This window comes from Syngnathus leptorhynchus, chromosome 20, assembly GCF_054491065.1.
Source record: "Syngnathus leptorhynchus isolate UIUO chromosome 20, UIUO_Slep, whole genome shotgun sequence".
Classification (NCBI taxonomy): Eukaryota; Metazoa; Chordata; class Actinopteri; order Syngnathiformes; family Syngnathidae; genus Syngnathus; species Syngnathus leptorhynchus.
The window spans coordinates 3,013,740-3,028,877 of NC_141214.1; the positions used below are offsets into that span (position 1 = coordinate 3,013,740).

Below are 15,138 nucleotides of genomic sequence, written 5' to 3' on the forward strand. Positions count from 1 at the left end.
TGTCAGTACGAGACGCTTTGATACAATTCAACCCCTTGCCTGGGTCGCGTTGTACGATTAATGGCCGCAGTTGCACAGCTCTGACTGGTGGAACACTTAAGCTTTATGACCTGCTGCCATTTGGGCCTGTGGGACCGAGGCGAGGGGCCGACCGCAGAACTAATTATCCGGGCCAAAGGATGGAGATTTGCAGATTGCGGGTCGGGGATGAGGTGCGTATGCGTGGCTGAGTGAGCCAGCGAGTGCGTGGCACTCGTTTCCGCCCGAGTCTGTTCTCAAGCAGAGAATGTTCTCCTGCAGGAGCCTAGCAGGCATGGAAACTTTGACCCAGGAGAGAGAGACACAGCCAATTTAGACACACACACTATGAAACACAGACAGAGGTGTGAGGGGAAAAATTGTCTGGCCTGCTCAAGAACAAAAACAACACTCCTCCCTCCTTCCCTCCCTCCCTCATCTTCTTCTGGCCATCAGAGGATCATGAAGATAAACGAGCATGCCTAGATATGAGGGTCCAGTGGCAGGAGGGGAGTCTGGAGAGGAATGCGTGTGAACTGCACTCCGCCTCCAATAAATCTGGGGAACAAGTAGGAGGAGAGGGAAGGCTTGGTGGGGGAAGCAAAGGGGAGGGAAAAAGGGAGACTGCATTGGGGTGAGATAGCGGGGATGACAAGATGAATGGGAGGCGATGGAGGGGCGCTTAGGTGCAGGTGCACACGGGCCAGAGTGGAGATCAGGTAAAACGCAGAGCCGGGGTCACCAAGGGACAAATCATTTAGATTACAGTCATCGCAGAAACACCTGGGCTAGACAAAATTATATGCAAATAGTCACCATATATGTCTTTCTGTTATATATCGTAAATCTTTATGCAGAATACCAACCAAAATACGTATGTGAGGTGCAGGTATTGTTTTTGTCAAAAATTGCAGCAGAGTGTAAATCACAATACTGATACAGACATGATGATCAGAAGGGACGGATGACGGCGTGACCATTTAATTGCATTCACTTATCTCTCTTCTTTAGTCGGCTCCCGATAAGCTCCGCGGGTCTTTGCACCTCACCACTAATTGAGATTCCCTGTTGAAAGGCAGGATTTGTGTGCGTGTGTGTGAGGAGGTGGGAGGTAAAGAAAACACACGCAGGCCTTTAAGTTGTCTCTCGACGCTTCATCGCCTGACACTCGACGCTCGGCATAAACGGTGACTGCAAAAGTATTTGATGCTGTTAGTTATCACAATCAGAAAAAAAAAAAGTTCACAATATAGATTTATTCAGCGTTTACTTTGGTTTCAAAAGAACTACATGACGATGAAGGATTGACTGCACAGTTGTTGTCCTGAATATTTAATGTTATTTCCTTGTAGCGGTTATCAGATTTTCACATGGTTGCAGTTTGTGGAGAGTTGCAAGGCACAGAGGAGATTCAAACCTATTCTATCCTTATCTTGGTCAGGTCCACTTTTGCTGCTTTTGTGAAGCAGTATTTTTGCGCCCCCATTCGGCCAGGAATGGCAACTGCAGATGTGGGGAAACTGTTCACCCTTTCTGGAATTGCAGGATAACTTTTCTAATCAGATCAAATCTATTTCTTTAAGCGACTTCACTTTTCCTCTTCTTTTTCTTGACCTTTGGCTCTTCAGCATCTTGGCTCAAACTTGCTACGTCTTGGCTCTCCTTTTCATGTTTTCTCTTCTTGTTGGGCTTGTCACTGAGATAACCACTGGAGTCGCTGGCATGGATCTCCGTGGAAGAGAGTTGCATCTGCTCCTCTTCTTCCTTTATCCTCTTCTCTTTTTTCTTCTTTTTCTTTTCCTCACCATATGCGTCGCTCTCTGTTCCATTCAGCTCCAGAGTAGTGTCACCATCGCCTTGGCAGGATGTCGACATGAGTTCGCCTTCTTTCTCTTCTTCTTTGATTTTATCTTTTTTCTTTTTCTTCTTCTTCCTTTTCTCCCCACTTGCGTCGATTTCTGTTCCATTCAAATCGAGCTCAGCGTTAACATCGTCTTGGCATGATGGCGAGGCCACTCCTTCTTTCACTTCTGCAATTTGATCTTTTTTCTTTTTCTTCTTTTTCTTGGTGGAGTCTTCGACAATAGTCTCCTCGCTGGGTTCTGTGGCTGGTTCTGTGGCTGGTTCTGTGCTTTCTAGCTCTTCCTGGTCAACGGTGATACCCAAATGGGAGTTCTCGGCAATAGCCAACAATTCCTGAACCCTGATGTACACAAACGGCGTGACATTAATTTCCCCGAGACATATTTGTACGGTTTGAAACAAAAACCAAGATTCTGGATTTTCTTTATCATTAAGATAGCAGATTGATTATAGTGGAAATGATATGGTTTTGTTGGACACTTTGGGGGTTATTTCACTTTTGCCAGTTCAGCAGCTGTGGCATACTTAGGGAGGGGTAAACTTATTTTCAAATGTTCTTTTTTGTGGTCTCTATATCAAAACTATATGTTGTATTCCCACAATTAATCCCCCTTTCATTTAGAACATCCCCAAACAAACAAGCAAGAACAACAAAAACAGTACAGTATCAAGTGCAACCATTAGTGCTGGGGAAAAAAGTTGACACTAATACATTGTCCACAAAAATGATACGTTTGCCCCAAAAACCCAATTACTCGATAGCATCATCGTTTCTAAAAAGATTTGATGGTGACAACTCTGGTATACATACTTGGTTCTGTTCAGCCTTCCTCTTATAAGCAGCACACCGGCAGTGTCAGCATCAAGCGCATTCACCCCAAACTCCAGCTCTGCTCCAATTTTGGGCCCTGCGTCCCTCCAGGTATCCACGGAAACCAGGCTGGGCTTGGGAATGCTGGCATTAAAGCAGCCGTGGACCAGGCAGCCCACATGGCTGACACCTAGTTTATTCACCTTGCCCTTGGGGTAGAAATGGATATATTATGATATTATATCACAGTTGTCAACTAACTTTCTCTAAAAACAACTTCATAAAATTCGACCAAACAAGCATAACATAAGTCATAAATCAGAGTATGACAGTAATACAATACTAACCAGCAATCGCTGCCCTGCTTGAGGTTGAAATATAATAAAGTTGGCTTGTATGTCCATGTGGATGTAGCCACTGTCATCATAAATGTCTCCATGGTGGTGCATAATCTGTATATTGTCAAAAGCTAGAGGAACACCTTGAAGGCTGCAGGAGAGAACATGACAATCCAGATGGTCAAAACATACATTTATAATCAATGTGGACATGTTTCTAATAAAATCAGCTCATAAAATTCGTTTTTTTTTCCCACGCCACGTCAACAATTACAATTAACCAACACATTAGTGTTTAAGATGTCACCTTGGTGAGAACTTGAGCAACTCGGCCTTTAATTCCTCCCGTAATGCGGTCCTCTTCTTGTTCAGGTACACGGGTGGAAGCACGACGTGTCTTCGGTGTGTGTTCATCACCAGACACGAGTAAGGTGCCGATACAAGTTCAGAAGCGACTGCAAAAGACGGAATGGCGCAAGGAATATCGGCCAAATCTACACGCGCCGGTAAATTAGCTTTAACTGCCGGGTCCTGAACGCAAGTCTCGGGAACTTTGGCAGACATTTTCACGTGTTTAGCGTCGTGTTCAACATGGTCCAAGTTCGCCATGTTGCTTGGGAAGACCGGAAAGTCAACAAGGACCAACTTCAGCTTCCGGCAAGGTTCAATTTCTGGGTAGTTTGCCCTCTGCTGGTGAGGAAATAAAGGTTAACAGAAACGCTGTGAAAGAGAGCCATTTAATTATCCATTAGCTATGTCACTTATTAATTACAGTATAGTCTAGAAGTAACAAAAGGACGTTTTCTTTTCTGATGGTGCAACACATTCACTAAACGAGCATGATTTATTCTTTAATCTGAAAGCAATACGATCGAATTAAAACCTGTTTAATTTTAAGGGCTGTTGTCACTTGAAGTAAGGTGGGTGTCTTCACCAGTACACTGGAAGTGATGAGGCTGCTTTCCAGTAATTCCAATTGAGGAACCACAAAATTCCCATAGTGGGAGCCTCAACCCACTGCGCCTGGACGAAAAACTGGAATCCAAACCACTACAAGAAAAGGAGGACACAAAAACTCTCAGTGCTTTTCTGAATTTCATTCCTAGAATCCTAGAAATTGTTTTAATAAAGTGTACTGTATCTGTTAATTTATGCAGTTGGTTTCTACAAATAGTGGCGATCTACTCTGTCACATTATTATAGGTCTAAACCACAAATAATGAGTTACTTGTGCAAGGGCTAATTAGCTTCGATGTTCAGTGAGAGGTACACCAATGTTACATAAGGTTGATTCAAGGGGAGCGCAGACTGGCTCCTCATCATCAGCTGGTCATTGATTCTGTATCCTTTTCTCACCTGCATTGCCACAATAAGATCATTCAGGTGACCTGAGGTCTCTCTCTCTTTCGCAAACACAAGTGCATTTTTCTCCATTCCAAACATTGTCGTAAGACTTTTATTTATTAGTGTAAGAAGCACTTACAAAAATATGTCTGACCGATTGTTTATATTCCTGACATACTGTTTTCATTGGTTACACCTGGACTAGCTTATGCAATACCGTAGCTATCAAATATAGATATAAATATCTTGCATTTAGGATAATATTTCCGTGTTTACGCTGCCAGACAGGCATTCATTTCATAATAAAATCAGCAGGTCATTGTGAGGTGTTTCTGTTACCAGTGCATGAATAAATTAGAATACAGTAATAAAAAAACAATCTAAAACAACATTAATATGTTACAGTATCTCAATTAAAAAGCTGGAAATCTTATATTATCGATTCTTTTCTTTTCAGACGGCCAGTTTCAACTTACGTATATCAAAAATTTAGCTTATCATGAAACACGTGATGTTCATTAAAAAATTGAATAGTTTAACATTTCACTCTGTGTAGTGAATACAAATGCTCTAATGAGTTTTACCTTTTGAATCGGTTTTCTGAAATTAGGATTTCCACAATATTCCGATTCATTGAGATGAATTGGCCAAATAGAAGAATGTAGTTTTACTATACTGTTCAATTCATGAACCTCATGTTATGTCAGTGTACAAGCAATATATTGTGCCTTACTGTATTTGCTTTCAGCATTCCAAAAGTTTAAACATTTCAGTCTGCCGTACAGCCATTCTTAACTGTTGACCGCAAGTGATTCAACTTGTCGTCATGGTGATGCGCCAGAGTGTCCGTTGTAGGAGATCTGAGGGATACCGTTACTGGAGTTGTCCAGGGCATCCTGTTGAACACGCATGTTTCTCAACAGGCAAGCTAACCAACAAGAAGCCATTTTTTTGCTTACCTTCTCTGTCATCTCGTGTGAATGGTGCAGGGAGTGCTCCCTCTCTAAGAACATCCTCTGTTGCTCAGAGCTCGCCAGACGACAAGTGAGCCACGTGGATAATGTGCAGGAGGAGATCCCTACGGACAAGTAAGGTATCGTCACACGTGTGCTTGGTTGTCACGTTGTGTGTCCGGTTTACCCAGACAGGCCAGAGTCATGGCAGCAAGGTGGATCGATTGCATGGAGTCTGGTCGTTTACTGAGCGCACGGACAAACTGGAAGTTGAGGATGCCGGCGATCAGACCGCAGATGCAGCACGCTGAGAACAAAATCATCTGAGAACGCAAGACAGAAGAGATGAGGAATAGAATCAGAACAACGCATCCCACGATGGCAATCGTTTTTTTCAACCATTCATCAGAATGAAATGAATGCAGGTCCTTCATTCTGCAAGTGAAATAATCAGGTGAAGTTGACTGTATTGCATTCTGTCTCTTTGGAGTGAGCCAAGGTGCCTTCACTGCCTTCAACCACATTGAAAAGGACATCTCCAATTTCAGCCATTACCCTCCGAGGTGTGCGAGGCGGCGGCTGACGGGACTCCTGAACCACACCGAGCTAATGCAATCATTGGCCCGGAGGCATGGATGGAGCGAGGGAGGGAGGGGCACGGAAAAGAGTCGTGGAGAGACAGATTATTGAAAATAAGAGGAGAGATGAAGAAATGCGTGGCAGGAAAAGATAGAGAAAGAGGCAATAAGTGGAGGTGGGTGGGTACAGGGTGAAGCAAAGGTCTCTTTTCCAAAGCGCTGACATTGATCCATCATTAGCCACACCAGCAGACATCCAGAGTGGAAGACGAGGAAAGACGAGGACTTGAAAGAGAAGAGAGGTGACTGCTTGCCGCCTCTGCTTTCCTCAGACGTCTCTCAGAGTGCACACACACACACACACACACACACACACACACAGATCACATTTACGCTCGCAAATATATAATAACAAATTGAAAAAGGAAGGTGTCTTGATATTAAAAGTAGTTCTGTCAATGAAAACCTTGTCGAAGGGTGTCGTAAGTGAAGAGCCACAAATGGGTTAAAAAGCATGAAATAATAATTAAGACTCCCCATGTGTCAAACTGCTGGAGTCCTCTTCCTGTTTGTTGCAGCAAAAATAAACTCCATCCAAAGAGAAATTGGCATAAATTAGGCATAAGACATGATGCAAAGATTACTGTACTTACAATAAGGCCAGTCCTCTTTCGAGCGCACAACACACCACACATCCCGCAGAGCAGAAACTGTAAAAGAGAAATAACATACAAGTGTTAAATCTGATTTGGCACTGTGGGGACTTCATAAAAAGTGCTCATCTTGACCATTTGTTTTCATGATGGAGTCATCACACACGTGACAAAGTTTAAAGTGCCTCTGATCAACCCGAATTCATTTTCAGATTTTCTAGTCGGCTTTTCATGACATTTCTTCCAACAGGGATTTTTTTTTAATAAAATGGTAACTTGCAGTCAACCAGCATCACCAAACAAAATGACTTTTGAGGTTCCTCTCTCGTCTTGGCCTGTCATTTAAAGTTATTTTGACGAATGCAACTTGGCATGAGGGATGTAAGAAATCAGACCAGATACTACGAGCAAAGTAACCTGCGCTGAGTCATTTTTACATTAGACAATTAACAGCAGGGGGCTTCTTGGCATGAGCTGCCAGATACTCTCCCTCCTGCACACCCTTGCCAAAATAACATCGTGAGGGTGATGACAAGCATGAAAAATGCTGAATCGTGAATTTAAAAAAAAAAAAAGTAAAAATAAAAATTCACCTTTTGCATACATTAGCATTTAATTGCAATGCCTTAAATGATTTTCATTTTCTAAAACCTATCAGAGATGATCCGATCACCAGAATCAATGCTTAGTAGTGAAAAAGTAGATAGTGAGAAAGTCAATTAGCTCAAGCAATTTGGAGGAATTGATGTCTTTTAACTCCCCCATGCAAACACACACTGACTAGAAGTCGATCTAATTTCTGCTCGAATCAATTTACAGTCTACCTAAGGTCGAAGAATGTTTTTTTGACACCTGAGTTTAGGTTTAAGGCATGTTTACTAACGATCCATACACATTATTATTTTACATACTATATGCAGATATATATGAATAAAAAATAGCAAAACCGGCCAAAAACAGCAACAAAAATACACATGCAACTCTTAGCAGTTTGCTATTAATCCACTATCTATAGTATTTATTCTTAACTGGAAAACAATCCGATTTCTTTTCCCCTCCTTGATTCCACCTCCCACTTCCTAAAAGTAAGAAAGCCACGTACACAGAGTCCGCTCCACACCGGGGAAGCGTCGCCTTGCTGCGGCTTGTGCTGCCCCCGAACCCAGCTGATGCCCACGGCTCCGAGCACGATGCTCGCCACGCCCAGGCCCACCTCCACTACCGACAGGAGGAGAAGGCTCCACAGGATTTTGCGGCTGGAGCACATCCCGCCCGGGGCATTTCTCCGCCTACGACAGAAGAAGTCCGCTCCTCGGTTCTCGCGGGCGGGAGCGCGGCGTACGGCTCGACATCGGTATATTGTCGGCTGGGTCGAAAATAAGTTAGTTCGAGTTGTTTAAAACTAATAAGTGTGGGGGAAAGATGCAAAGGCATGAAGCTGAGCAACGCCTGATGTGACGATAACGATGTGACGTCCACGTTACTTCAAGCTCCGCGGCACGCGCACAACTACGATTGGGCGCGTGCACGCGAGTGCGCACCCCGTGAATGAATCCATGATTATTATTTATGTTCATAAAGGTGCATCTCAATACGTTTTCATGAATAAAAGTATATTTCTTTTAGTAATGTAATTGAAAAAAACAAAACGTAAACACATTTTGATACTTTAAAAAACATATGTGAGTTATATTTTTTTAGATTTCTTCAGTTGTTACTGCAATATAAAGTTGTCAGTGTTCACCTGACATCAACTCACAGCCAATATTATCTGCATAGCTGGCAACAAAAGTGTGCACAGCCCTACATCAACATATACGAGCTGATTGACAGATTCACTTCTTCAAGAATCCAAACAGTACTGTGAGTAACAAAATGACAATCATGGATGCTGAAGGGAAAAGCCCCCAACGATTGCAGGCTTTCCCGAGTAATCACACTTAGCCACGGCTTCGTTCCTTCCGTGTACAATCGATGCATGGAGACATTGGAGTTTGCGCTATCTTTTTATCGTGCCGCTACTGGCTTTTTAACTGATCAATCAACAACGATATTGACTAGCTTGAGGGTAAAAGCAGCTTGCACAGAAACACGGAGTGGCGTGTTTTACTGTATACTGACTCATGGCATGTGTTTTTGCATTCAGTGAGGAAAGGAACCGTTTGCAAATTCAATTCGAACCCACAAAACTACTCGTGCTTTTTCTTTTAATTAATGTGCATCTGGGGCTCATTCAAAAACTCTTGGTAATGAAGTCAGTCACTGAGTCAGTTGCTTTGTTTGAATAAAGAGTACTTTGTCAGAAGTTTCATAAAGTGCATAAGGCTTTAGAAGCTCCTGACTGAACCGGGTAAGCCAAAGGCAGCAAGTAACCGAGTGCCGCTATTGAAGATATATAGAGTTCCTTCCAGTTAAGTGGATAAAGAGAGGAGTTAGCAGGAGGTGCCAGGGACCCTATTATCCCCTGAGGCCCATTATAAGCATCCCAGTTGCCATCTGCTGCCAGTGTGGGCTTACAATCATTAGGAGACTGGTCTGTAATAGCTGGAAGAGGACAGCGAGAATCTGTCATCCTTCCCACAAGAGCAGAGGAGGCAAATGACGTAAAGAGGCCGCAGGCCACTCAGACATTGACTTTGTCGCCATTGTATCCGTAGAGGTGTGACATTATCAAGTCAGACGGCTGAGTGACTGTTTACTAAACAACCCCATTAAGCCCCATGATAATCGGGTAATGTCGTGTCGCTGTAATGAAGCCCACAGTTGAATTTCAACCTTTACAAATGTATTTTGAATATTGTTCGACATCATGTGCAGGGGGGGCGGGCTAATTTTGACCTCTCATTGGACATGCTCACTTACAGTTTGACCATACAGACACAATGCAGTGAACATAGATGAGGGCTCATTACAATAGAAATCAATGTGATGCCTTAAATTAACGTACGGACACCCATCCTGAGGTCGTTTGTCAAAGTAAAGGTGCTTGTTAGCTGTATGTGTTAAAAGTTGAAGATGCTGCCTACAGTATAATAGGAGTGTCATTAAAGGCAAAGTATGGATTGTATCCTATGATGAAAGGTGATATACGCTTTTAAAAAATATATATATACAGAGAGCAGTTTTGGTGACCTTGTGACCCACAAATATAAAGTACAGATTTAAAATGAAAAGAGAATTTTGTTGCATTTTCTTGAATCTCAAATAGCTGAATTGCATTTAAAAAAAGTATAATCTTCATATGTTTGCCATGTTTTGGCTTGTCACGGTCAATATCCACATATTTGGAATCTATTTCCTGTATTTCCCGAGTTGTTTCGCTCAGTATTAGAGTCACATCTGCTGTGTTGGCTAGCTGCTCTGCAGAGTAAACAGAGTTCTTATAAAGTATTAAACACATCACAGCAGGAACCACTATGACCCCTCCACCCCACCCACACACACATACACACTTACATACAGTTGGAGAGTCCCAGTGCAGAGTCAGTGGCCTCTAAATTTCCTCTCATCTCAGTGAAATTGGACCTGTGCCTCCATCCTGTGTGAAGACCTCGAACATTAAACCACCAGGCCTTCTTCCTCTTGTTTGGCCTCCCCTTGAGGATGAAATAACAACGTAAGCATGATTCAGCCCTATTGGAGGCCGCCATGCAGATAAAACATAAGGATGACAAATCGCCTCCTTCCATCTTTTCTGGAAATGTATACGTTTTTTTTTATTCATCTGTCAGTATGATGTCATTGTGGTATAACCGAGAATTTTAGGTATACGTCTTAACAAACATGACCACTAGAGGACGCCCTCTCCCAAGGTGAGTCATGCAGACTGACGGCAGCAAATGAGGTAAGGATGTGAAAAGTATAATGAATGAAAGAAGGAAGAAAGAAGTTTAATCTGGAATGTATGCATAGAGAGATCAGTTGACAGAACTCCAATTAAAGTACATCTTTCTTGATGAAGGAATATCCAGAATATGTGAAGAACTTCCCCATTTTCCTTGCAATCTTAACCTTGTTATAGGAGCCACACACTCACTGCTCACTTGACAGGATTTGCTTGTTTCCAACGTGTGAACCATTCACTGGAACCTTATCATTCTCTTTCTCATGTGACTTGGCCCTTTCCACGCGAGAAGCTTACAGAATGACACACTTAACCAGAATAACTAGGAAGAAAACCGCCCGGGACTTCCCATACAACGACAGAGCGGGCCAAAGTCCACTTTTGCAGCTGTGTGAGTGTTTGTGTGTTTATAAGGACAAAAGGGAAGCACATGGATCTTTTCAAGTCTACTACAGAGATGCACTTTTGCAGAATGATGACATAGTGCTGAATGACGCACAGGGAGTGGGAGAGCCACACACCATCAAGCGTACTTGGACAAATAAATGCTCACACGCACATACACATATGTAAAGTCGTAAAGGTGACGTCATAGCTCACTACCTTCTTTGTTCCCCGCAGTTTAAGTGACTGATTTGGGTTCCAGTCTACTGTAAAACATACAGAGGATCCAGTGAAGCCAAAAACACTTAAATTACTAGCAGGTATTGTGCACCACAACCTTTACACACCAGTCTCGTCAGATTTTAAAAAAAGTAATGAGCTTATTATGGGACTTCTGTGCAACCTGACCAAAGAGTTGTTTTTTTTGTTGTTTTTTTTTTGCATTATTTCTTTGACTCATCAGGAGGAGATGAGCAGGAAGGCGAAAGAGAAACTTACAGCATTCCCAAATGAATGATGACCGAATGTGTTTATTTTGTGTTTTCCATTTAACATTTGTCAAACTTTTAAAACCAAGTTAAAAAAAAATGCTCTCCATCCAGCAAAATAAAAATCCTAAAAAGTATGTTTAATATTATTGTAAACCACTATTACATTCCACTGTGCCGAATTAAACATAAAAATAAGCCTAAGGAAGTTTGTCGGCTCCCTCTAGTGGTATGCAAATGATTCACTGAATTAAATGATTGAACTTTGCAGAATGCTACACTTTTTATGTACAAGTGCAATTTAGTTATGTTGCTTTGAAGTACAACACATGCGAGGGGGGGGGGTTGTTTTTTCCTTTTCCACTTCATATTTGTACAGGTCCACTTATACTAGAGGTTATACTGGACTGGAAGAAGAAAACAATGGCTACATTGGTCCCATATTAGTCATCAGTTATCAGGAAGACTTTCTACAGGATAAAAGGACTTGGAAATCAGAGGAGATTGCAACATAATTGCCAGGTCATGTCACACACACACCCACACACAAAATCACAGTGTGTACACTATGTGTGTGTGTACGTGTACACAAGAAAAATCCAAACCACCAAACCATGGCATGGTTACTCCTCCGTGCTGTAGTCCAAAATGTATTTCCCCCCCCTGATTACAGACATTTGGGCCCCAGGACCACAAACTGATGACCTTTCTTTTCTCATATTGAGGTTGGCACGGAGCCGCACAGCTCTGTTTAACCTTGACAGAATTACACCTCACAGCAGCTGTCACCCAGGATGTGGCTGAGAAATTCAGGGACTCTCCGAGACTCCCTGGTGGGTGAAAGTTGGCATGAAGAGGGAGGGCATTGAACGAGAGAGGCCTTCAGGGATTGTGTCCTTTCAATTTGTTCAGAACAGTCTCAAATTTGCTAGCATTGTATTTATTGTGAGGTATTTTTTTTATTGAGCATAATATTCCGACACATAGCTTAATACTGGATTTTTATACTCGTTTGAAAATAATAAAAAGTTTTTGTCTCTCTTTCTCTGACATTAACCTCAGGGGTAAAAGTTTGTTAAAACAAAAAAAAAACCCACTGGTCACTGTGGTAGTGGAGGGGATGAAAGAAAGTCATGCTCGGCGGTTGCATGTGGAAGATTCCTCCTACGTTTTTGCATTTGGCCACAACACCACAGACGGTGAAAACAAAATGTCAGCAGTGACATGACAGCAATTACGGGGTTTTTCCTCGGTTATGCACACAGGACGGATGTTTTTGGACGCTTAAATGATCATTCTCAACCACTAAGCCGCAAACAAAGTATTCAATTATGCTTTCCTCGTCCAGTCAAGTACATTTCACATCACCTTATCGACATTCCAGCCGAGCACGGAATGAACAAATGAAATCATTATATTCATGTATTAACCTTGACACTTGACATCCGCAAGTTTGGGGTGGTGTGGTTTTAATGTGGAAAAGCACTTGTACAAACAGCACTCGTGTTAAGGCGGGGGGTGTATTTAAGTGGATAATAACTCTCGGGCCTTGCAACTATTGGATGCGGTATTCATTTTACTGGCGTTTCAATGTAGGTAAAGAGGAACAAGGGTGTGACAAATCAAAATTTTAGAGGAACAAGCGGACACATTTTATGGCTATTAATGCAGAACCAAAGCGCAATAACATCCTGAGGTATTTATGGCATATTTTATCAGTTAGGAAATAGCAATAAAGTCAATGCTTTTTTTTTTTCCACTTTTCACCCAGCAGCTGTGGATTTATTGTGCATACATTCGACATAATGGTATCGCTCTCTCCAAATGTATTGGGACGGTGAGACCAATGCCTTCATTTTTGCTGGAGGCTTCAAATGTTTGGATTTGACATCACGGGGAGTCAATGAAGCAAGAGAGCAATATTTTTTCAGCTTTTCAATTTGCATCTGGATCAGATTCATAACTTTCGATTCGCACCTTTTTCATGTGGTCAAAAGAATGTGACTGACAGTTGTGTTTTGTCGGCAGTATTTAAAGCTGAACTATTTTGATAAGTAACCCAATGGAGATTTTTTTTGTTTTTTTGTTTTTTACCCCTAATATTACGATTTAATACGGTCATGGCACGAACATTGACAATAACCAGGACAACCGTTTGGAAAGTCATCAAAAAGAAAGAAACCACAGGTGTTAAAAGTAACAGACGGGCCGACCGTGGAAAAGAACCGCCGTTGACGAATGAAACATTTTGAGAGCTTTAGAGAAAGACCGTAAAACACCTGTTAGTGACATCAGCGGAAACACAGAAGAGGAACTCATTTGCAAGAATGAAAATGCCAAACTATAGGGAGAAACCTATGGGATAAGGTTTCTGGACAAAAACCATCATGATGGAAAGGTTAACGTATGGAGGAAGAAGTGACCCAAAACATGCAAGTTCAAGTTTTGATGGCAAACACAAATGTTTTCAGCTTTGAGAATAATTGTCAATTGATTGTCTATGTGAAGCCCTTTGAGACTGCTTGTGATTTAGGGCTATACAAATAAACTTGACTTGACTTCAGTAGACATAAAGAAAACAAAAGAGACCAGCTTCACACTTCCACCAATTTTGGAGGTGACTAAATTCCAATGGCAAGTAAAGGATGTCAGTGTGGAAACAAAGCCTTTAGGCACTTATTTGTGTTTAGAATGCAGAGCTATGAGCTGCCAGATTAGTGGTCATGGGCATCACTAAATTCCTTTCTGGAATTCCTTGCAATTGTGCATTGACACATTTTTTACAATCCTTTGTCTACACAGCTTTCCAGAGTTCATCCTATCATGATACACTGCACTTCACGAAAAAAATAGGTAGCATGACATTTACTTTCAAGTTCCCACTGTGACATTCAAAATAGTGAAGTGGCTGTAGGCTATTCACACAATGTGCCTTTGTATGCACAGCAACGTAATTCCTAATGTCACCTTAAAAAAAAATCTCTCGTGCAGACATTTAAATGCACGCATGGACTTATATTTAACTCCATAAAACTTCTCATCTCACTTTAGTATTGATGATCGGCAACCAATGTGGCAGTAGGATGATGCCAAAGCACTAACTTTGTCTAAGCAAAGCTCCTCAAGTCACTTCAATGTGGTTACTTAGTGCCATAAGAAAGCTTTCCCCTAAAACAGAGAAAAACAAAAGAATGACACTGTGTATGTATTTTCCAATATATAATGTATATCAATATTTAACAAAAATGAGCTCTTTGTATTTGATAAACTCTCTCTCCATGCTCCCTCAGGCTGGCTGCTGTGGGTTTATGCATGGATGGGAATCCCTGCTTTGCTCCCATCTAACCTCTAACCCCTACTTTGTCCTCCCATCGGCGTATCTAGTTCGCCGCTGAAAAGAGCGTGGGAGATAATTCAGAGAGAAACTCAGTGAGGGGAGTCAACTTTGAAGGGGGGGGGGGGGGAGATGGAAAGAGAAGGTGGGCAGGTGCTAGCGAGGGGAGGGGTGCTACAAATGTGGATGAGCATAGTGAGTGTGTGCGACTGGAGAATGATGAGACCAGAACAGCGTGAGGGAAAGCTTAGCCGACTGCTAACACAAACAAATGGGGGGAGAGGACCACAGGGGAAAGAAAGGTGGAGGCAGGAATGATTGGGAGAAGAGTTGTTTAGTGTCATCATTATGACAAGGATCTACCTCCAGCATCCTGACGTTGACCAGTATTGACAAGGCCAGGGGTGTGTTTACACAAGAGTCCATTATCAAGATTGCAGTGCGAAGAACAGATTCATATCTTGACCACCTTCGCCCTGGAAGACAGAAAAAAAAAAAAAAAGAAGACGTTTATGAGTGGGGCTAGGAAT

General features: G+C 42.2%; 3 protein-coding genes across 6 annotated transcripts in view; all 3 read right to left on the minus strand.

Moving 5' to 3' along the window:
* Positions 1-1,255: 1,255 nt before the first annotated feature.
* Positions 1,256-4,060, minus strand: polr1f (RNA polymerase I subunit F). 2 transcript variants are annotated; one of them, XM_085900388.1, is made up of 5 exons: positions 3,914-4,060; positions 3,338-3,720; positions 3,040-3,181; positions 2,693-2,901; positions 1,256-2,221 (listed from the first exon to the last, which is right to left on the minus strand). In XM_085900388.1, exons 2-5 carry the CDS (start codon positions 3,637-3,639, stop codon positions 1,597-1,599), a joined length of 1,278 nt encoding a protein of 425 aa, XP_085756514.1. In that variant the 5' UTR covers positions 3,640-3,720; positions 3,914-4,060; the 3' UTR covers positions 1,256-1,596. The 2 variants fall into 2 exon arrangements, with proteins under 2 accessions (XP_085756514.1, XP_085756515.1); XM_085900389.1 differs by lacking the exon at positions 3,914-4,060 and having other exon boundaries at positions 3,338-3,754.
* A 65-nt stretch (positions 4,061-4,125) lies between these two features.
* tmem196 (transmembrane protein 196) lies at positions 4,126-7,914 on the minus strand. Of its 2 annotated transcripts, XM_085900395.1 has the most exons (5): positions 7,661-7,914; positions 6,559-6,615; positions 5,515-5,650; positions 5,334-5,452; positions 5,141-5,270 (listed from the first exon to the last, which is right to left on the minus strand). In XM_085900395.1, exons 1-5 carry the CDS (start codon positions 7,823-7,825, stop codon positions 5,199-5,201), a joined length of 549 nt encoding a protein of 182 aa, XP_085756521.1. In that variant the 5' UTR covers positions 7,826-7,914; the 3' UTR covers positions 5,141-5,198. The 2 variants fall into 2 exon arrangements, with proteins under 2 accessions (XP_085756520.1, XP_085756521.1); XM_085900394.1 differs by having other exon boundaries at positions 4,126-5,452.
* Positions 7,915-10,014: 2,100 nt separating this feature from the next.
* The window catches only part of cdca7l (cell division cycle associated 7 like), a 37,263-nt gene continuing 32,139 nt past the window's right edge, over positions 10,015-15,138 (minus strand). For both annotated transcript variants that reach the window (XR_015062875.1, XR_015062876.1), the window contains exons 24-25: positions 14,972-15,084; positions 10,015-10,154 (exon numbers count right to left, since the gene is read on the minus strand). The gene's annotated coding sequence lies outside the window, so the exon portion shown is untranslated. The remainder of the gene's footprint in view (positions 10,155-14,971; positions 15,085-15,138) is intronic.